The sequence below is a fragment of the Mastigoproctus giganteus genome, chromosome 13 (assembly GCF_048544385.1).
Source record: "Mastigoproctus giganteus isolate SK-2022 chromosome 13, ASM4854438v1, whole genome shotgun sequence".
Taxonomy (NCBI): Eukaryota; Metazoa; Arthropoda; class Arachnida; order Uropygi; family Thelyphonidae; genus Mastigoproctus; species Mastigoproctus giganteus.
The window spans coordinates 34,210,577-34,234,310 of record NC_143587.1 but is presented as its reverse complement, the minus strand read 5'-3'; the positions used below and the strand labels follow the sequence as shown (position 1 = coordinate 34,234,310).

The following is a 23,734-nucleotide window of genomic DNA, read 5'->3' as shown; positions in this document are numbered from 1 at the left end:
ATTTGTTTTAAAGGAGCAATCTGAAAGTTTTGGGAACTCAACTTCAATCCACTGCTTAGGTCCTTGCTTCAAAGATGGAGGGCTATACTGCCCTCATCAGGATAAATTTAGTGGCAGATTTGTGTGTAAAAATCAGTGCTGAAGAGTAATGCTAAGAAGAGCATTCAGACTGGTTGAGGTACAGATATTGTGTTTCTGATATCCTTGGAATGCACACATACCTTTGTCTGTCTGTATGGTAGGTGAGAAGCGTAGATACTGAATCCAAAAAGAGAAAAAGACAAATCCTCATTTAATTCCTTTTATGATTCCAAACAGGTTCTGGATTTCAGGCTTAAGCCATACTGAATTTTCTTGTAACAATATTTTGCATTAATCTCTTATCCAATGCTGGGGAAGTGAAATTTAAGCTTACAAATGACAGTCTTTGACCTCTAATGTATTTTAATAGCAGCTCTCAGCCTTAAAAGGATGAAGATCCCTTGGTGATGTACAGTATATTATTACAATAATTTCATCAACACCATACTCCTCTCAATTTTGCTTTCTCAATGCTCATACGTCTGATTGATCAACAATTTGTTAGTTTCTAAATGTTTTTAATATACCAGCAGCATTAATAAACATAAGTTAGTTACATTTAAAGTTTTCAAAAAAACAATCCTTCCCCACCTAAAAATATTTGATTTTTATTGCAATAAAGATAATTGAGTAAACTAAGATAAAAAGAAATAAAATATCATTCATGCTATTCTTTATATGGGGTTATGTCATTTTTTACATTAATTCTGTGCTTATCACAATTACACTACATTCTTACCTCCATTTATTAACAAATTCTTTTGTTGTTTTCCAAATATTTCCTGATACATTAGGTTTAATTATGTGTCCATCCTCATTATGAAAATCATTAGCTGGATTTCCATCAAATATACCACAAAGACCTCTTGTGTGGCCATAATCTATACTTGGAGATTGAACAATTAGAGATATGCCCCATCTCTCTACATATGCACGAATATATGAACCAGAAGGAAATATCACCTGATAAAATAAAAAAAAATTAAGTAAACAGCCACATATTTTTTTGAAGAACAGGGAGAGCCTGACTATCAATTAATTAGTTAATAGTTAGTAATCAGTAGAAACAGCAGGGTTTACACTAATATACTACATTCTAAAAATCTAAGTGAGTGAAAATTCACTCTGCAAAGGAACAATCTTTACATTCTAAAGAATTAAATTCAAAAGAGTCAATCCTTCAAACTGCAATGTTACTGCAGTAGGAGAATTTCTGTATATTAAGAATGACACTTTTATGCTACTTACTCATAACAAAGAAATGATACTAATGTTGTTCACATATTATCTGACCCTTTAAAAAATTAAATGAAATAACTGCCAAAAGATTATGACCATGTCAGAATCTTTCTGCTACTTGCTATTTCTGTATGCAACATGCCAAAAATAGCATTCAATTTCTATCTCAAAAGAGACTGTTTTGATTTTTTTTGGGGAAAAAAAAAAAAAATATCAGACTTCTTTACTAAAATCAAATGTTAATCTCTTGCCATTTGAGGCAAAAGCTAAACTGTGCTAAAGCATCTTAAAAGTTTTCTTTCACTTTTCTGAAAAATATTAGTTTAATATTAGTTTCATAAAAATCCAAAGTCCAAAAAAATGAAATGCACATCCACTGGTAAATACAGGTACTTAATATTAGCCACACAATGAGATATCCATCACAGGTTATATATGCTTTCCAGTAAAGATTTATATTCTAAACCCCCTAAGATGTTTAAAATAACAAATACACTCTCAAATGAGCTTCATTTTCAGCACTGTCAGCACTTGAAGCAATGGGAAAACACATGATAACAATGATTTTTCTACACCTTATTCTATTTGCATAAACTATGGAAAAAAATCAAACATATTCAAGAACATAACAGTAGTAGAAGGAAGAAAGAAATCTTGTGGATCAAATCAGAGAAGAGAGAGCCAAAAAAAAAAAAAAAAAAGCTTGTGACGCTATTTAAACAGCAGCATTAGTCTTCATACACAATATCTAAATATCTAAGAAGCTTATCAAAGTGCTACAAAATATCTAATTCCCTTACAGGACTAAACTCAAACCAAAACACAAACCAAGAGGAAACCCCTCTTTTCATCAAATTCTGCTAAAAAATGAGTAAAGATGAAATGGATGAGACAATCTTCTCAAAAGGTATATTATAATACTAAATATCCACAGTGTTCCAAAAACAGACACAATTCTAAGATAAGACTGATAAATCAAAAGTGCTCGAATTTTTCGTTACAGAATTTATTGACTATATGTCTAAGGAAGGGAAGAAAGAATTTTAGTATAGTATTAGCTATATGGTGCAAGGAACCAACTGAGCAAGTAAGTGTGTGTGTGTGTGTGTGTGTGTGTGTGTGTGTGTGTGTGTGTGTGTGTGTGTGTGTGTGTGTGTGTGTGTGCGCGCGCGTTTACCACACAATATGGATGATCCAGATCAGTTTCATTATGCTATATCATCCATTGACCAAGACACCTTACAAGAAGAGCCTGAATTTTATTTGAATATGATCAGCATTATGAATGTTCATAATGGACATTATACACAACCAAACAAAAAACTGAGTTATTGTTTTCCATTAATATTATTATTTCTACTTCTGATACAGAAGTAGAAATAATAATATCAAAAAATTATTTAATTTTTTTTAAATATAAGTTTATTATACGTTTTTTTAAACTATTTACATTTTTTGTAATCACTGTATTTCTAATTGTTTTTATTTGTGCAGCACATATATGCATTCTTTAACATTTGAAGAATTTATTCAGCATATAAATAAATAATCATCTTAAAACATATTTACAGTAAAAATTTTTCCATTCCTTGACTTCAAGACTTTTATTTTTGGCTCATCTCCATCTGTCGATGCTAAATATATTTTTGGAGTTGTGGCATATAGTTCTCCATTACACATATCTAACTTTATCAAATAATTATCTTCACGAGCAGCAAATCCACAATTGCAAGATACCGTTGATGGTGATGTACCACACAGCCAAATCCGACTATGAATCTGAAAATCATTTACCATAATGAGTACACATATTCATATCAACAAATTAAAAACACTCTACATAACTACTATATCTAGAAGTCTCCATAACATGAGATTAGTCCTAATAAAAAGAGCGATACTTAAACTTCATGTATTTGCATAGATACCAAAAACAAAAACATGGATACAGATTCTTTTTTCATTATATACTACTTAAACATGAGTATCAAAAAATCTAACCACTTTTAATTGTGTAAATTATTTATTTCATTAGTTTAAAGTTTTTTATATCAATTTAAATAAATAAAACTAGAAAATATACTTTTTATTTTATTATTCCATATAGAATAGGTGCCAGTTAATGTGATAACTGGTTATTAGAATTGGCTTCTTTTTAGAATCGAATTTTAAAAAAACCAATTAAAATCATTAAAATTTAGTACACTTTCATTGTTTAGAATCATATGTTCAGATATAAGAATCAATTTTTGAATGACTTTGTGATATTTGATATTTTTAATGTTTTAATATTTTTCTAAAGCACATTTTTGTAGGTCATAAATTTAAAAAACCAAAAAACAATAACACAATTTACAGTTTCCAGTTTCTTGGGTTTTTTTGTTAGTACAATCTATTATAAATGGGTAGTAAACTTGATCTGCATTTGTAATAATATTGATATCTGTAGTTCTGTGGGTTTTTACATTACTATGGGCCGACCGGGCTAGCCGAGTGGGTAAAGTACCTGCCCGGCAACCCAAAGGTCGCGGGTTCGATTCCCGCCTCGGGCTTGGATCAAAGTACTGCAAAAAAACCTTGGGAGGTGCAATATGGCCACAGAAGCCGATGCGCCAACAACTACCAAATCAAAAAAAAAAAAAAAAAAAAAAAAAAACATTACTATGGTGAAATACATTCCCCCTTACATGAAAATTTTCAATCACGTACCTAAACCATAAAGAAAATTTCAGAATCTTCTCTTCATTCCTATATCCAAACTTCCTAAACTTTTTTGCCTTTCACTTACACATGTCAGGTTTAGTTGCAATTTGTGCATATCATGTTCTTTGCTGTTGATTGACACATTTTTTTTTACTGTTTTAAAATTTACAACCCAAAAAAATGTCAGTGAACAGAAAGAGAGCAGATTTGAATGTAAAAGATAAGTTATGACTTATAGAAACAAATGACAAATTAAACTTAAGCAATGTGTCTCAAAAGGAAGCAGCAATAAAATTAGAAGTGCCTCAGTCACCTTTATCAAAATTATTAAAAATACATCACACATTAAATACTAATGTGATTAGTGAAACCAGAAAAAGGAAGTGTGAAGGGAAATACCAAACAGTAGATGAAGCGATGTTCATTTGGTTCAAACAGGCCAGCTTGTTTAATGCACCAATCAATCATAGCATCCTTCTTCAAAAAGCTAATGATTTTGCTGAAAAACTAAACAAAGAGTTTAAGGTGAGGGACAGATGGCTGACAAGATGGAAGAAGAAACAAGGTACTGTTTACAAAAAACTTCATGGAGAAAAACAAGATTCTAATGATTCTGCAGCTGACAACTGATTGAAAACTTGGCAAACTGTTAAGCATTTATAATCCTGAAGACATTAACACAGTTTCTCTAGACACTCTCCTGAGGAGAGTGTTGAGAGAAACTGATGCAAGAGATTGTGAATATAGACTGCTATACAATACTGAAAATGCATAAATAAACTTTTTTTAGTGATAATTCAAAGCAATCTAAAACAGGTGACTATTTTAAATTATAATCATATTATGAAGTGTTATGGTTAATTAGTTATTGTTATTTGGTTTTTTTTTAGGAGCATTAGCAACTAAGGCCATATTGCTCCGGGGATATGCGGCGGTCATTCCCTGACCTTTCTGCATCCTCTGTATTTGGTGGTCACGGGCTCGAACCCCGATCTAATCAAGAAGCATATGCTATGCACTGCTGCTCCTGCCCACCTGGCTATGGAGGTGCCTGGTTAATTAGTATATTTAAAGTGTAAATTTATTTTTATTTTGCTAACCTGTGGATAATATCCTTCCAATTTTATTAATTTCCAATTTTAGTAATAAAGTGTAATATACTTAAAAATCTTTAGTTTTATTTTTATAGCCTGTGGATATTTCTTTGATTTTCGCTTATTAGAATTGATGTTTAATAGAATCAAATTCAATTTACAAACGTGATCACATTAACCGGCTTACTGTAATTCAATTTTCAGTAATCTGAATTGACTCTAATTATGTTTATCTTGAATTATAGAAACTATAACTGTATAGGAAGAAACAAACAAACTTTTATCTGTTGTGGAAGTGGGATTTTTTTTTGGCTGATGCTGTATAAGCTTGCTTTCTTGCATCATTTGCCACTATTAATAATGACTCACAATAAATTTCTTTGCATTTTCAAAGCTACTCTGGTATCTGGCATCTGTTTTAAAAGAAGTGTCTACAATTACTTGTAATAACAGGAAAAGAGATGGCAGCACCTACTGGAAGATTTAAAGATAATTCATACAATAAACAGACAAATTATTTCGAAATACTTAAGATGACCTCGAAAATAAAAATAAAAAAATGTATGTAGGTATTCTGGAAAGCCACACATGAAAAATAAATATACAGTAAACCCCCGCTATTCGTGGTATCTGTATTCACGGTTTCGCGTATTCGCGATCGCCGATTTAATATAAAATGAAACCTAAAAAAATGTGAATTTTAAAGCGCCGTGAATATTTTCCGCCATAAAAAACATGGGCGTGGCTAAAATTATCTTTCCCGGTCAAAACAGCGCTCAGTGGGTGGGGGGAGAGGGGTGACAAAATCGCGAGCGTGGATGTTTCTCGCTAATCCTTGTTCAGTATGTGTTATGCGTTTGTCATGGAAGGTTTCGTCGTTTGCTTTTAATTTATATGTTTATAAATTGAATAAATTTATCAATTTATAAATTGATATGCTTACAAAAGTGATAAATCTACCGTTTTGCAGTGTAAAACAGACTTTTTCAAGTGTGTTAACAGAAGAAAGTGACTTTATTGTGGACAAGTTCTTTCTAACCCCTACAAAAATATGGCTACGAATAAAAAGAGAAATGTGAAAATATCAAAGAAGGTGATGACATTAGCGAATAAAATTGAGTTATTAGATAAAATTTCTAATGGTGAAAGTGTCTCCTCAGTGGCAAAACATTATAAAATCAATGAGTCAACGGTACGATCAATCAAGAAATCGGAAGAAAAATCCGCCGTAGTGTCCGTGAAAACGCGCTAATTGCTTCAAAAATTTGCTCTGTAACTCGTGATGTTAAATTACAAAAAATGGAAAAAGCTTTAAATCTGTGGATAGAAGACCAAACTCAAAATAAGATTCCGTTGAGTTCACTCATCATTCGCGAAAAGGCAAAACTCCTTTATCAACACTTTAGCGAAACTGGTGATAGCACTGCGGGATAAGTTTTTTTGCTAGCAAAGGCGCTGGTTTGAAATTTCTAATAAATATTACATTTAATATTAAATTGTTTCTTATTTTCATTTCGATGCCATATGCTTGCATTTCACTATGTACTTGTTTGTTTGTTATTTGATTTTTAGGAGCATTAGCAACTAAGGCCATATTGCTCCGGAATATGCGGTGGTCATTCCTTGACCTTTCCGCATCCTCAGTATTTGGTGGTGACGGGCTCGAACCCCGGTCTAATAAAGAAGCGTGTACTACGCATTGCTGCTCCTTCCCACCTGGCTACGGAGGCGCCTCACTATGTACTGTCTATGTACATAGTCATATTATGAAGGTACATATAATACACACATAGACAAAATTTTAGACTAGTTTTTCTTATATATTTCATACTTTGGAACGGAACCCCTTTATTACTATGGGAGCCATAACTCAGTATTCGCGTTTTCGGTATTCGCGACATTTCTCAGGAACGTAACCCCTGCGAATAGCGGGGGTTTACTGTATATATATGCACTCCAGAAAAAGTTTATAAAACAGACATACTGTACAACAGAATATTGTGCTTCTAAAATTACTGCACTAGCTTCAGACATACTGCTGAAGCTCTTTCCAGAACCAGATGTAGTGAATGATGAAACTGTATAACTTAGAGAATTGAGAAACGTTGGGCTCCACAGAAGCTGATCTGAATGGAGGAAGATGATTGAAGAATGAATGAATTTGCAAATGCAAATTCAAATGACTTCATATTTTTTTTAAAGATCAGTGTTCATCATGACAAATCCCAGCTGAAGTATATTTTGAATTCTCCCTGTATTCAGTGTAAGTTAACATTAGAATAGCCAAATGATGAAAGGAAACAAACTTTTCCTACATCTGCTCCACCACCAACAATAAAAAAAATAGCAAAATTAGATTAAAATTAAAATTAGTTAAAACACTAACTCCATGTCTGAAAAGTAGAAGCTGTAATGTTTTATAAACAAAAAAAAAATACTTATAATGTATTTTTAATACCTATATTTAGTTTGGTTTAGGTCTTAAAATAAATGAGACAAAACAAATAAAATAACTTCTGCCATCCACTTGAGATCAAATTTTCTAGTTCAACTCCACTAGATTTTTTAACCTCTCCACTTGTTTCTGCTTTCAGCTAAATCCTTATCAACTCTGCTTTCTTCTATATCCTTTCTCACTTTCTTCTTTGGCTTTCCTTTTCTTTGTGCCCTCTCCCCCACTCACTGGCATATCTATAATTCTATTCACTGAAGCATTCTGTGGCTGTTTTGTGACCAAATCATCTGTCTACTTTCCTGAAATTTTTCTTCAATCAACCTCAACACCAGAAGTCCTCTAATAAACTCATTCTTCATTTTGTCCTTTCTTATAACACTGCACATCCACCTAAGGATTTATCGCACCACACATAACCCCTGTTTCTATTGTCTGTTTATTAGCCAACACTCCACTCTATACATCAGTATGCTCCATTACTGTCCTATAAAACCTTTCTTTAAGCTTTAGGGATATTTGCTAATCACACAGCATCCCTCACTTGATCCATCCTGCACCTATTCTATTTATTACATCTTCACCAATCTCTCCACTCCACTGTACTATTGACCCTAGATACCAAAAGTTATTCTTTATAGAGGATCAGTCTGGTTCACAGGCCGATCCTCTATTCTCATCACACTCTCCTCCATACTCCTATTTCCAAGAAAACCACACTTCACATATTCTTTGTTCTACTAATTGTCAATCCATTAGGCTCCAGGACTCTTCTTCACCCCTCCAACTTTATATTTATTCCCTCTCTGCCCCTATTAAGGAAGCACAATATCAAACACCACAGGATTTTCTCTTGTATCTTCCCTGTTAACTCATCCAAAATCATGATAAATAGGCTTAATGACAACTATGGTGCAAACATGGTTGTCATCAAACTTGGAGAATGTTTTTCACTCTATTGGAAAACATTCCCCAAAGACACTATTTACATTCATACTGGCCTGTTTCATATATATTCTGAATAGCTAGCCCTAATATACCCATACGGATTCTCAATAAAGATCATATGCATATCAATTCTCTCCTCTCTAAAAGTCTTCATCAATTGTCTCTTTATAAAAATTGCCTGAACAGCTAACTTTCCAGGCATAAAATCAAACTGGTTTTCTTGAGATTTCTGATTCCTGTCTTAAACGTCACTCCACAGTGCTCTACCATAATTTCATTGAATGGTAAATAAGCTTACTTCCTTGGTGGCTGGCACAACTCTGGATATTCCCTTGTTTTTATAAATAGAAACATCTTTACTTTTCCTCCATTCATCAGGCATTCTTCCTATATTTAATACCTTCAATATTCAAAACAGATAAAATGACTAAAAGGATAAAATCATAAAATACAATCTTACCTCAAATGAACGTATTAAACTCTTATATAGAACAAATGTGCCTGTGCCATAGTAATCATAACGTCTGAAAAGATAAAACATCACTATGTATAAGAACTCAGAAATTTAGACTTGAATATATCCTTTTTGGATGGAAAAAGGAAAGCAAGGTTGCATTCATCACTGAAGTAAAAATAAACATTTATCAACAATTACATAAATATTAACCAAAACTGAACTGCGATTAAGATGCTAATTTTATTTTCTGATAAATTACATGAATTTTTGTATAGTTTACAAACTAAAAAATAATAATAATAAAAAAAATCTGCATTTTAAAATTTATGTTTCTTAAATTTAAACCAAAACATATTTTTAAATATGAAACTGGCATGCTTTGCTTACCATTGCCATTTGTAAAAATATACTACCTTATCAAAATTAATAAATCATCCTTAAAATGAGAGCTCGAAAGTGAAGCTAACTTGCCATGAAGAATGAAATTTTTCAACTAAGTCATGGGAGAACAGTGTATGGAAAGTAAATATAGATGAATTATGAAATGACTTCGAAGCTGCCATCATGGAAACCACATATGCACACATACCATTAAGAAAGTATAGTACAAAGCAGATAGAAAGGTGAATGAGGAACTGGCTTATTCATTCACCTCATTATCCACTTTGTACTAGCATAGGTCAGTTATAGAACAATGAAGAGTTCTGAAGCAAATAATAATTATAAGTTAACTTGTTATTTATTTGGTTTTTTTTAGGAGCATTAGCAACTAAGGCCATATTGCTCCGGGGATATGTGGTGGTTTTCAAGAAGCATGTGCTACGCACTGCCGTTCCTGCCCACCTGGCTACGGAGGCACCTATAAGTTAACTTGTAAAAATACCTCAGAAATGGTTAGACTAAGACCAAAATTACTGGCTAAAAGAGCAAAGAAAGGGAACAAGGAGTTTTACACATATGTAAATAAAAAGGAAAGAGCAAATCAGATTAAACCCTTGTGTAGTGGTTGCAGGATAGTCACTAATAACCCAGCTGATGTATTGAATGGGTATTCTGCATCATGCACACCTTCAAAAATTTAATGCATCTTTGAGGAAGCTCTGGTCCCTCTAGTAGCAGTACATAAAAGAACCATAAGCAATTTTAAGAATTTAGTCTTTACCATCTCTTTCCCAAAACCAAAAATTAAGGAAAGTTATATCCAGGTTTATTTCTACAGAAGTTATAATGGGAGTTTACTGCACATGCATTATATGAATGCATACTAATATTGTGATATACAAGAGCCTGTAGTATTTGTATAACAGGATTTTAACAGTTTGCAATGGCTTCTAAACAAAGGCATATATTATCTCAAGACTCATTCTGTATGTTTATAGATATTTCATAGGTCCAAAGCAAATAAAATATAACATTACTAGGGTACTGGTTTTGCAGTGTATATGATACAGTGAAACTTCCCTTTAACGGACAGCCATGGGGAACGAAAATGTGTCCGTTAGAGAGAAGTGTCCGCTAACAAGAAGTCTGAGGGAGAAAAAAAAAAAAAAAAAAAAAAAGAAAGAAAAATCGTTAAACGTTTAATGTAAAATTAAATTAAAATATATACAGATTTTGAACAATATTTTTGTAAATAATATACAATTACATACACAAGAGATAAAGAAAAATCGTTAAACGTTTAATGTTAAATTAAATTATATACAGATTTTGCACAATATTTTTGTAAATAATATACATACAATTGTGCTATGCATATTATGACTTTATCTTAAGAAAAATACATACAGTAATCACTTATTTTCTTCTGCACCTTCTTCCAGCTGATAATTTTGTTTTCAACATTTGTTTGGAGTGAAGAAACCATCGAAAGTCCTTCAGTATCTTCTTCAGCGGCGAAAAACATTTTTAAACGATTGATTTGTATGAGCACTTCTTCTATTTTCATCGGTGGTTCGTCGTTAATATGTTCTTCGACAGAATGACCTCCTTCCATTTCTTCATCCTCATGAGGAACTTGAAAAATATCGATGATAATGTCGTTGATATCTAGAGCACGATCTTCTGTAGTGAGGTTCGAGTCTATATCTTTGTAGCCAGGGTCACTTGTAGCTGAAGTATCGTACATTATCAATAGATGGTGAAGTTCTTGTTCTTCTTGGTGCTCCACATTGCTGTTCACAACTTCAATTTTTGCGTTTGAGAAGCCAGACTTTACAAAACAGTTCACGACAGTTTGTTTTCTAATTGCGTTTACTGAAGAGGAAATCCATTGAATCGCATCTAGGATGCTGATTTTCTTTGCAAGGTCACTCGCACATGTTACATCGTTCATGTTTGCAATGAGATGTCTTAAAACACGTTTTCTGTAGTGAAGTTTAAAATTTTTTATTATCCCTTGATCCAAGGGCTGACACTCTGCAGATGTGTTTGGTGGCAGAAAAACGATTTGAATGTTGGACAATTCAACGTGCGGGTGAGATGCAGCATTATCCATGAAAAGAATAATTTTTCTGTTTTGACGAATCATGTTTTGGTTAAAGTGACTTATCCATTCTCTCATGATATCTCGTGTCATCCACGCTTTTTTATTAGACTTCCAGTCAACATTCAAAAGATTCAACTTTATGCCCTTGAAACAACGAAGATTTTGTGGTTTCCCTATAACAAGAGGTTGTTCAAAGTCTCCCAGCATATTTGTACACAATAGTACAGTCAAGCGTTCCTTAGAAATTTTTCCGCCCTGGCACTTTTCGTTTTTTAGACTCATTATGTTTTCAGGAAGAGCTTTAAAAAACAACCCTGTTTCGTCACAGTTGTAAATATCCTTAGCTTCAAAATCACAACATAAATCTTCCAATTTGACGGTCCACTCTGTTACAACCCCAGTATCAACAGATCCACCTTCACCACTTACGGTTTTCCAAGAAATTTTATGCCGAGTTTTGAACTTGTCTAGCCATCCCATAGAAGCTTTGAACTCATTTACTCCCATAGATTTCGCAACCTCCAAAGCCTTTTCCCTAATAATAGGCCCATTAATGGGAATTTTTTTAGCATGTTCGCGACAAAACCACTCATACGTAACATTGTCAATTTGAAGTCCAACAGTTTTCGGGAATGATTTTTGAACGTGATCATTTACGTGTTGCCAAAATTGTTTGAGCAGTTCATTTTTTTTCTTTAGAATGTCGCTTACCTGCGTCTTCCCGATTTTGAATTTTGCAGCGAGATTGCGAACACTATTTTTTTGCCGATCATACGCATTAATGAGTTTGACTTTATCTTTTAAAGTTAAATGTTTACGAGAAGACATTGTGCACTTCACACGACACTGAACAAAACTGAAACTGAAAAGATGAAAGGCCGACCATATCCCCTCCCCCCCTGCACACACCGAATTCATCAGAAGTTTTACACGTGCCTTAATTCTTGAAAAAGGGTTTAGAACCGCGACGTAAACCTTGATAAAATTCAGAGAATCGGAAATAGAAAATAAAACACGATTGAGGCAATACGTGGAAGAAAAGTTCCTAGAAGGGCCGTGAGCTCGCCCGCTGTCCGTTATGGGGAGATCAAATTAAGTGCTAATCTAAACGAAACAGTGCAGATTGCCTGTCCGCATCCGTTACAGAGAATGTCCGCTAGACAGAAGCTGCAAACACGTTAAAACCAATGGAGGTGAGTTGGGGAATTTGAAAATGTCCGTTGTAGAGAGATGTCCGTTAATGAGAGGTGTCCGTTAGGAGAAGTTTCACTGTATTTACTTTGGAAGGTTTATAGATGATTGAGACAAGTTGTGGGCACCTCATGTCTGTGATAGTTGCAGGTCAGCATTACAGGGATGGTTTCATTGTAATTATATGAGTATGCCTTTTGCTATACGTCAAATATGGAGAGAGCCCACAAACCATCATGACTGCTAATTTCATATAAAAGTCTGTGGATCAAAAAGGTGTAGCATATCCCAACATACCATCCTCTATTTCTGGTGCCACACAATAAAGACTTACCAATTCCCAATCCACCTTCCAGAGAGGAGTCTACAGAACTGGATAATGAATCTGGTGAACAGAATAATTGGGATTACACCTCAGAAACCTGTTCAAGTGAAAAGACATCATGAGAGTGCTTCACACATCAAACAAATGTCAGATGTGCCTTCTGGTAATGTCACTTTTTTAAAGAAATTAGTAACATGGGTCAATTTATGGATAATAGTGTCATCTCTTATGTGAACTATGCCAATGGCTTAATGGCCAATTTTTGGCTGCTGTCGCTGGAATGGGGGAGGGAAAGAAATCAACTCATCATCATCATTATTATTATTCATGGCACATTATCATTTTTTATTTTACAATTGTGATGAGTGCAAAATATTTTTATCAAAGAATGAATTAAAAACACAAATAAAATTAGCATTAAATAAGAATAATTATGTTCATAAATAAAAATGAATAACTTAGGTTTGATATGGATCCTTAATCCATATAAAAACTTTACTAAATGATGTTTGGATAGATTATTTTTGAAGTTTTCTATTAGGAAATAATGGTTATGAGAAACTGCTCTAATAGAAAATACAATAATGCTAATTATTTTTATTATTAAATTTTTAATGTCAACATGCATTATTACATACCTTGAATTATCTATTGTTTTAATACTAACCTGGCATCAAATGTGATATAGTGTGGTTCTGTGAAGGAATAGCATATTCCACTTGGAATATTTTTTACTTTAACCTAGAAGACAACAAAAAATAAAAATAATAAGTATCAGCATAAAATAAAAAAAAGAATAAATTTTAAATGTCTTACCATTCGAAAAATAATAAGGAATATAAGAAAAATAAAGCAGAAAAAAGTAGATTCTATAATTAATAAATCTTAAATTAAAAATAAGATTAGCAATTAAATTTTGAAGTTATTATTATTATATATATTTTTTTTTTTTGCCATTGAATACTGATTTGATTTAAACAATGTACAATGCACGGTGGCGCCTCCGTGGCCAGGTGGGAAGGAGCAGCAGTGCATAGCACACGCTTCTTGATTAGACCGGGGTTCTAACCCGTCACCACCAAATATGGAGGATGCGGAAAGGTCAGGGAATGACCACCGCATATCCTGGAGCAATATGGCCTTAGTTGCTAATGCTCCTAAAAACCAAATAACAACAACAACAAATAACAATGCACGGCAGTATGACATTTATACTAAATAAAGGCTCTAGTATAATATTAACATCAGTAATAGAAAGAAAAATAAAATGTATGAAAACAATACAGCTGACTGCAAATCACTGCTACTACATGCAAACCAGAGAAATTAAGAAATTTTTATTTATTACCTTATTCACTCCTTCCTCAAAGAAGTTCAAGAGGCAGTGGATGATCTAGAATTCCAGTTTATCTTAAAGACATTGCACACAATTCATGTGAGAACTTTGTCAATGTACCCAATTCTGTGCCTTTTTCTATCAAAAAGGGTACCTATAAGTCTCAATTTGTGGCTCAGAGCTGTATTATGCTGGTACATACAGGATTTATTTCTGCAGAACAACAAGGGCATAAGCAGTAAGGAGTTTTAGAAATGTTAATGTAAGCCATACCTGTTAGACTTTTAGAAACTACAACCTAAACTGTGGTAAACAGCATTCTTTGAATATTTACAAGTCCACACTAATACCTAGTAAAAGCAGTGTGAGACAAACGTAAACAACCAGGCCACTTGGCTATCTATTGGATACATACACAGAGTTATTAGAAGTTCTATTTGAATTTGTGATTGCACTAGCAGTAACCTAGATGTAATACTGCACTTTGTTATAAGAAGCGTTTTGTCGTATACGTACATCTATATCATATATCATTTTACTTGCACACAATGATCACTAATTAATTAATAATACCTTACCTCAATATCTGGAAGGTGATAACCTGCCCAATATTTGTCTTCTGTTATAGTAACAGTTTTAATAAAACTTGAAGTAGTTCCATCATCCATATAATCTTGCTTAGCCTTTACAAAAACTACAGCAGATTTACAGGCTCCCACACATGGATCACTAGGGATAATTATTTCACATGAAGAGAGTGTAATGTCTGGCAGATTGGTACCAGCTACATATTTAAAGAAAAATTAAATGAATTAAAATATTTAAAGCATATAACAGTATACTTTTAAAACATATAACAGGAAGAAATAAGCAGGGGCAAAAATATGCAGTATATGTTCACTGATTAATTCACAAGGTACTAAATGCTATCCATTGTATCCAAATATCTTATTTTTTTAGATTTGCATCAAATAGACCAGGAATTACCTCACACAAAGAGTAATATTTGGTAGATTGGTACCAGCAACTGCATATTTCAAGAAAAATTAAATCAATTTAAAATAACAAAAACATAAAACAATATGATTTTAAAACATATATTTGGAACAAATAAGCAAGGTGAAATATATGCACACCACATATATGATGCAGTACACGCTGGCCCACAAAACAGAACAGCCCATTATTAACAGTGAGCACTATATTTATCATCTGTAAATCACTGAATTATAGCCTCCCAGATTACACAAAAACTTGTAGTTCCTTAACAGCCCTTGCCAAAAGATGTGCACAGTACAGTAAGCAAGAGGAAACAGAAGTAATGTAAATATTATAAGCTATGTCAAAAATTATTTTACACTCTTTTGCTATATTTCTCTTAAACCCCCAAAAAAGTTGCTCAAATAGATGTGGTTAAAACAAGATCCATTCCCAAGAAAAAACTGACAAGAATTTGATAAGTTATAGGCTTAAAACAAGTAAAGTACGGTTACATGAAAAATGTTAAAAATTAGGTGCAAATTAACATCTGCATAACAGACATTACATACAATAATTCTCCATCTCCTGCAAAAATTACATACAAATACAGAAACGGCTCATTATTCATCACTGAAATAACTAATGTCTATAAATTAAAATGTGTGCGCCCATCCAGTTATCCATTATCACCTTCTGCTTATCTGAAGCTATTTCTAATTGATATAAATAAGTAGGCAAGCCAGAAAAGTAACTTTTACAAGTCTCCATAGTGTTAATTAAATGGCAACACATAAAGGAAATGAATTAAATTTTATGAAATTCAACGAAATTCATAAATTATAGAAATCTTTGTAATTGTTGCTATTCAGGAGATCGTGGGTTTATGTGTAAGTACCAAGTCTTCACTTGAAAATATTCAGTATGTCTTTCAATAATTCCAGAGTGGTAGATGCAAGTCTGGCAAATAAGTCATTGGTGTGGCCTGCCAGCAGCTCTAAGTTTGCTGCAAACTACAAAAATACAAGTTTTGCACTCATTATATTTCTCAAATTCATATTTTTATTTAAGACTTACATTCTGAACTTGTTTCCAACTTTAATTTTAGTTGACAAACTTCAGAACTTTCAGTGTGGGAACACAGATAAGGAATTGTTGGTGTAAACTGGAGAGAATGGGTATGTCCATTTTCTGATATCATCAACGACTGTGATTCTACCTAAATGCAAAGCATATCCCCATAAAACAACAAAGTGATTCTATAATAACAAATCAGTTAATTAGCTCTAACCAAATATGAAATAACCTTAAAAAATCATGAAGTACGCATAACCATAATAAATATTATGGTTATGAACACAATTAGAGCAAAACACAATGCTAATAAATAAGTTTATTAGAGTAGCCCTCATTTTGTTTATTAGCATCTTAATGAATACTAATTAAAATATTTTTCATATTATAGGTACACATCATAATTTCACATGTGCTTTCTGCAACAAAATTTAATAATGACAAAATTAAGAAACCGAATAATTACCTCAATTCCAACAAGAAATGGTTTACTGGATGAAGGAGGTGACAGAGGTTTCTCTTTAGCATCAAGAGCTTCTACTTCACATATCACCTAACACAAATAAAAACATTAATGGAATTAGAAAAGGAACTGAAATTCAAATAAGAGTATTTTTGATATCTAAAAAGAATAAAACTTCCTTAAAATGACAATGACTGGGCTGTCAAATTTCTATTACTAAATCCAAAATCTGTTATATCTGATGCTGACAGTTATAAAATCATGAATAGGAAACTACCATTTCTAAAGTTTTAATGTTTACCATTTAAAATAGAAGCTATATCATCACATAATAGAAGCTCTTTCATAATTTTGTTACAGAAATATGAAATATAGAGTAACAGCAATCGCCATATAGTCCAAGGAAGCCACAAGCTTTGCTGCACTGGCAAAAAAAATCCCAACCAAGTAGGTAAGAAAATGCAAATTATATGCTTCCCTCCTCACAAAGGCAAGTATCCAGTTGACCTTTGAATTTATTCAAACTGTCAGCCTCAACTACCTGCGAAGGCAACTTGTTCCAGCTATCTACAATCTAATCTAAAACTCAAGCCCTGTAATTTGAATTTATGACCACTAGTTCTGGAATTCTTTAGAACAGTGAGAATTCTATATTCATTCATTTTACTAATTCCTCTCCGAGCCTTGTAAACCTCAATCAGGTCACCTCTGGGGTGCCTGGTTGCCAAGCTGTAGCCCACATAATCGGAGCCTTTCCTCATATGGTTGCCCATCTTTGAACCCTTTCAAGAAGCTCAATGTCTTTTTTCAAATGAGGTCTCCATACTTGAACACAGTATTCCAAATGTGGTCTTACAATTGCCGTATACAGCAGGATTATGACCTCCCTATCTCTACAGGATAGCATTCAATAAATCATTGATAGGACACCATGGGCTTTCCTGGCTGCCTGTTTACATTGTTCAGAAAATTTCATATCTGCCTGTATTGTAACTACCAGATCCCTTTCTTCCTACACTGTTTTTAATTCAACCCCACCAAGTGTATATATTTTATTTGTGGGTTGCTATTCAAGCAATAAAACATAGCTGCCACTTCTCTGACCATTTTTGAAGTCTGTTCAAATCATTCTGAGTGAGCACTGCTTGGCACTAATCATTAATAACTCTGCCAATCTTTACGTCATCTGCAAATTTTGATATCATGCCTTCTATCCCTTCATTGATGTCATTTATGAAAATGAGAAACAACAGTGGTCCAAGAACCAATCCTCGAGGAAACCCACTCCTGACGTTACAACAATCTGAAGAATACCCATTAATCACAACCCCCTTCCTTCTGCCCTGCAGCCACCCAGCAATCCATCTTAGAATCTCACCAGTAAATACCAATTTGGGATGAATTTTTATGGGTACTGTGGTATCACTGCTACCATTACCTATAAAAACCCATAAAAATTCATCCCAAATTGGTATATAGATTTTATTTGCTAAAATACAAGGGTATATGTGCAGAAAACTATTGAAATGTTATGGGCTGCATATATGGACTATCTCATTACATATTATACTGAAATAGTGAAATGGGGTGGCATCCTGAAGAAATTCAGTTTCACATGCCAGTTATTTTATAATAATCTTATAAGTATATAAGATTATTATAAAATTATACTATAGGATAAGATTATTATTAGAATATATTATTAAGTATAAAATTGTTTTATTTTCGTATACATGCAACTTATAATGGTACATATATCTACAACATCCAGGGCCGTTCATAGTACATATGGGAAATGCGTTCCTGGATAACCCAAGCACTAACTTTATATTCTTCATTCGTATACTGTTCACTTTCCTCCAATTTTTTTCCACACTATTAGTTTATACAAGGCTATTAGTTTATATAAAGGCAGGAGTGTCTATTTCTATCTTATTTCCTCTAATTTTGCCTCCTATTAGCTAAACTGCTATACCATTGACTGTGAGCACAAAACACAACTTGTACCCAAAGTGAATATATATATCCTTTCAGTTCTTGTTTTGGCTTTAAATTCAGTTTTGCATGCTTTCTTGTACCGGTAAGTTTGCTTTCCTTCCTGTTATATCTGTGTTCTCTGTAGGGTCAATTATAAACTATATGTCTTCTACAATGTTTCCCCATTCCCTCTTTTACATTCAACTATAATTCCCTTAACATCTAACTTCCTTCATACCTTAATTTATTCCGAATTACTTAGCACATATAGTTTTAACCCAAGCCTATTTCAGCTTGTATTTTACGTTCAAAAACAGATATAAACTCAATATTGTCAAGTCTATTTCTATTTCACTGAAATAGATGATTCTGACGATTGACCCATGATCAGTAACACCAAAGTTGTGCGTTATGCAACAATATCTCTTTCCTTAGTATTTTATTATTATTTTATCATTATGTATTTTATCATTTTTTCCCCTCCTCTATTCTCTTTTCTATTTCTCTCCTACTTTTATTGCTTTGTCGTTAAATTATTTTACACTTTCTTTATAACCTTTATATATTCCTTCAACCTCTACTTTCTTTTTATTCTCCTCTAAACTAAATTTCAAAACTATATCTATATATGGTGGCATACTGTATGTTCAAGTGCAAAAAATGACATGTTCGTGGCATGAATTTTGAAAATAAGATGATTATAAATAGTAACAGTGTGCCTCTCAATTTTAATGTTAGAACAAGATAAAACAGTATGCAAATATGCATATAGTCATATTCCATATTAGGCACCATATTTTCAGGTGGATAAAAAATATGTTTTGTGTAAATATTTTTGTGACGAAAATATAAATTTAAATTCAAGCAAATTGTTTAGAGGTGCATGAATTATAGCATGCATTACCATTTTAAAGGTTCTCATAACAAATTCATTATTTTATACAAAATAAAAATGGTATTCCTTATTTGGCACCATTCCTGTATACCTTAAACACACCACATAAAATCTGGTTTTCACTGTAATCAACATGGTTAGTTTTATAAAGAACATCTTGTACAGTATTATTTAAGATCCAAAACAGTACATTTATGAAAATGTTCTGAATAGCAATAAGGTAACCGAGTGACATATGTATTTCAAAATCAGCTTTAAACATTGTAAATTACCTTTTCTCCTAACTGAACCATTTCCAGAACAGAAATTTTAACTTCCGAATCTGTTGTGTTCTGCACTGCAATCAGATCTGGCAGCCTTCCATCACTGTTCATCTTAAACCATTTTATTCTAAATGCTCTCCTTGAAACATTACTTTCTAATTTTTCTCCATACTTGCAACTAAGTTTCACTTGATTATCCATCTCCACTTGCACAGTTATTACAGGAGACAAAGATGTAGCAAACATGACACTGCCTATAAGAAATAGATAAATAGATAAGAAATAGGCACAGAAATTATTATACAGGGTCATAAGGTTCCAATCTCTTTGATTTTAAAACTTAAAATTATTTAAATATTACAGATAGTGTAAATACTCTTCAGTTTTCGGTGTGGAAATTTATTAAAGACAAACAAAGGAGCAAAAACAGTTTATGTTCACTCTTGGATATGTGAAATTAATATTATACACTTGTGTTTAAATTTCCACAAAAATAGACTGAAACTTTTATGCCCACCCCTGGAATATTATTAGAGAAAAAAACACTATTAATATTATGAAATAAATCTCTGTGTAGAATTAAACAGCTTCATCACTTACAAACCTTTCACTGGGACAGCACAATAGCTAATATGGCACCCTTGTGGAGGTTGTAGAAAATAAATATAAAAGTTTCCACAGTTTTTTACTTTTACTGGACTTCGAAATACACAGCATCCTGGTTCTGTACGTCCTGGAACAGCCCACGTTGTACAAGCAGTCACGTGCTTTTCTTCATTAGGTAAAGGAAGGGCTGTACTTCCAAGTGATAACCAGATTGGAGCTTGTGTGCCACAATGATTTACCTAAGGTGCATGAAAAAAGGAAAATAAAATCATTAATGATCAATTAATAAATATTAACTAGTTTACAGTTTTATAAACAACTGCTGATACTTGGAAGGGTGGAAAGGTGAAGTGTATTCATAAATAAGCATATTTCATAACTAGTAGCTCAAATTGAATGACATGATTCAAAACATAATATGGTCAATGACTTTTATTATTAATTTTATTTTATTACCTTTCCATTATTAAAACTTTTTGAAATCACTCATTTGGAATGGTGTTATTAAACATAAAAAGACTGACATAGCAAAGGTAGCAGATGCTTATCGCATTCTTATTAAATATGTTAAAAATTACAAAGCAATCAAAACAAACATGGAAAGTGTATTAATTCTATAATTTTTTTCTTATTCTAAATAACATATAAATATGTGTGATGTTGGTTATATTAAAAATGAATAAAGTGATTTCAGAGGGATTTTCATATAATGTATTTTGTAAAAATACTGTAAATGTAAATGTTTTAAAGTTAAGCATTAATGCATAAGTTTAAAAGAAACAGTCATATTCCATGAAACTAAGTAGCTGATATCTGCAAGCATTATTAAGGGCTTCTAAATAAATATTAATTATTTATAGATTAATATAAATTAAGAACTTCTAAATAAAATTTCCCCTATTCATTATAAATCTAATCAATTCCAAACCAGATATCTAACCAACACACAAATGAGGTACATCAATTCCATTCCATCTTTCATACTTCAGTGCATTATAATCCATTACAGTGGAAGATAGGCCATGGGGTTTCCTAGAAGGATCCCAAAATTTGTTAAGATGTTATGTTCTAGATATCTCTTATCAGCGAAAAAACAGAGTTACTCATCTAAGCTGCACCTGTTGGTGGCATATCAAATGGTAACCATTCATATAAACATTTAAAATCACATTATGGTAATGAAATGAAATTAGATCTCTTCCATATCCATCAGGAGGAGATTTCCTTTGGACTAAAGGATGAAAGCTGTCAAATGCAGAAGGATGGGAACCTAGCACCTGTTGATACCCAACAATGCAGGTGGAGGTGGTGGGATGTTAAAAATTCTGCTCAATAAAATCTAAATTCTAAATTGTCTGAGATATTTTAAATACCCAAAGAGTGTGGACACACTCAGATAGCTTGTTTTGATTCTCCTGCTTGTGCTTCATCTGATGGAGAATAAACAATGAGAGTGCTGTCCTGTTTTTAAACCAATGTCCATTCATGGTCAAACACAGTTTGTTTGCACACAAGTAATTACAAAAATATCCTATTCTGTCCCATTAAACATACATATATAGACTTCAAATTCAGACTAGTCATTATACTTGCATATGATTACTGTCATTATATTTGAATATGATGGTGTGTGTGAAAATGTAAATATTTATTCCTTTAAAGAAAAGTGAATAATTTCTTATATCAAAAATTAATAAAAATTTTATCATTCATGATATAATTATTATCATCATCTAACCATAAGTAATACATACCGTATCACATAATATAAAAATTATTTATATAATTAGTTCAAATATTATAAAAACTATTAATAATATGAAAAGTAAAATTCTCCATTATTTCTCTTCTCAAAGAAATCCTTCTTACAATTCAGTGAAGGATGCCATTTTGCTTTCTTCATTAAAAAGAAAAATAATGAAAAAATCAAAACAAACAGAATTTTTGTTATCTAAAAACAGAAAGGCTACACAGTTTGAATTCTCAGGAAAAAAAAAATAAATAAACCTTTACAAACTACATGCAAGAAAATACTTTTTAATTAAATATAGTACATTGAAAAACATAAACCATCTGATATAATAAAAAGCAAAGAAAAGCAAAAAGCCAAAGAAATATCAAAAAGGTTATGAAAAATATAAAGCACTGGGACTAAAATTCATTTATTGTATGCAATTAATGTACAATGAACATTTAATAAATACAGTTCTACCCTGCACATCTTTATGGGTGTGAGTTCAAAAAAGATCAAATGGAAATTCAGTTAATTAACATCATGCTGAAAGGTGAAATAGTTCATCACACACAAAAAATATAGCACATGTTTCAAATATATAGAGAATACAGAAAAAAGCAGAAAAGTAGAAACACTGCATCATGCAGAATCAACAGACCACTAATATATATAGATATATATTGTTAGTGGTCTGTATATATATATATACAGGGTGTTTCAAAAATGGTCAATAATTTAAAGGTGAAAAGTACAAACTAAAATAAGCAAAAACATCCCAGTGAACATCGGGCCGCAAATGAACTGTTTTTGAGATAATGCACATTTTCTGTTAAGATCCGCCACTGACTATGGGAGCACTCTGGGAGAGTAGTCTGTATTTCTGAGACTTTCTACACATTGGATGGGGTAGGGGTACAGTAAGTGGCGATGTAAAATTTGCCACATGCTGCTATGACTCAGTACACACTCTTGCAGAGCAACCCTCCTTGTCGAAATTCCTGGATTTTGTTTTATTCTTTCTAACACCCTTTCCTCGATATCAGGTGACATGCTTCTGGGCTTACCTGCTCATACTCCATGTGCGAAGCACCCATGTTCTCGAGCGCCTCCGTAGCCAGGTGGGAAGGAGCAGCAGTGCGTAGCACACGCTTCTTGATTAGACCGAGGTTCGAGCCTGTCACCACCAAATACGGAGGATGCGGAAAGGTCAATGGAATGACCACCGCTTATTCCAGGAGCAATATGGCCTTAGTTGCTAATGCTCCTAAAAACCAAAAAACAACAACAAAAACAACAACCCATGTTCTCTAAGGCATTGATGTACCCTGATGAATGTGTACCTGTTGGGCTGCCTTTGGCAGGGAAATGCTTCTTAGTATAAACGTGCAGCCTCAAGTGCACTGCCGTTGGCTTTGCCATACATGAAGTG

General features: G+C 32.8%; 1 protein-coding gene across 1 annotated transcript in view; it reads right to left on the bottom strand.

Moving 5' to 3' along the window:
* The window catches only part of LOC150075941 (von Willebrand factor D and EGF domain-containing protein-like), a 213,488-nt gene that overhangs the window by 92,297 nt on the left and 97,457 nt on the right, over positions 1 to 23,734 (bottom strand). The window contains exons 3-11 of the mRNA XM_090388022.1: positions 20,569 to 20,809; positions 19,974 to 20,218; positions 16,833 to 16,919; positions 16,370 to 16,511; positions 14,893 to 15,098; positions 13,646 to 13,719; positions 8,978 to 9,041; positions 2,890 to 3,099; positions 821 to 1,044 (exon numbers count right to left, since the gene is read on the bottom strand). Coding sequence (XP_090244148.1) covers positions 821 to 1,044; positions 2,890 to 3,099; positions 8,978 to 9,041; positions 13,646 to 13,719; positions 14,893 to 15,098; positions 16,370 to 16,511; positions 16,833 to 16,919; positions 19,974 to 20,218; positions 20,569 to 20,809 — 1,493 coding nt within the window. The remainder of the gene's footprint in view (positions 1 to 820; positions 1,045 to 2,889; positions 3,100 to 8,977; positions 9,042 to 13,645; positions 13,720 to 14,892; positions 15,099 to 16,369; positions 16,512 to 16,832; positions 16,920 to 19,973; positions 20,219 to 20,568; positions 20,810 to 23,734) is intronic.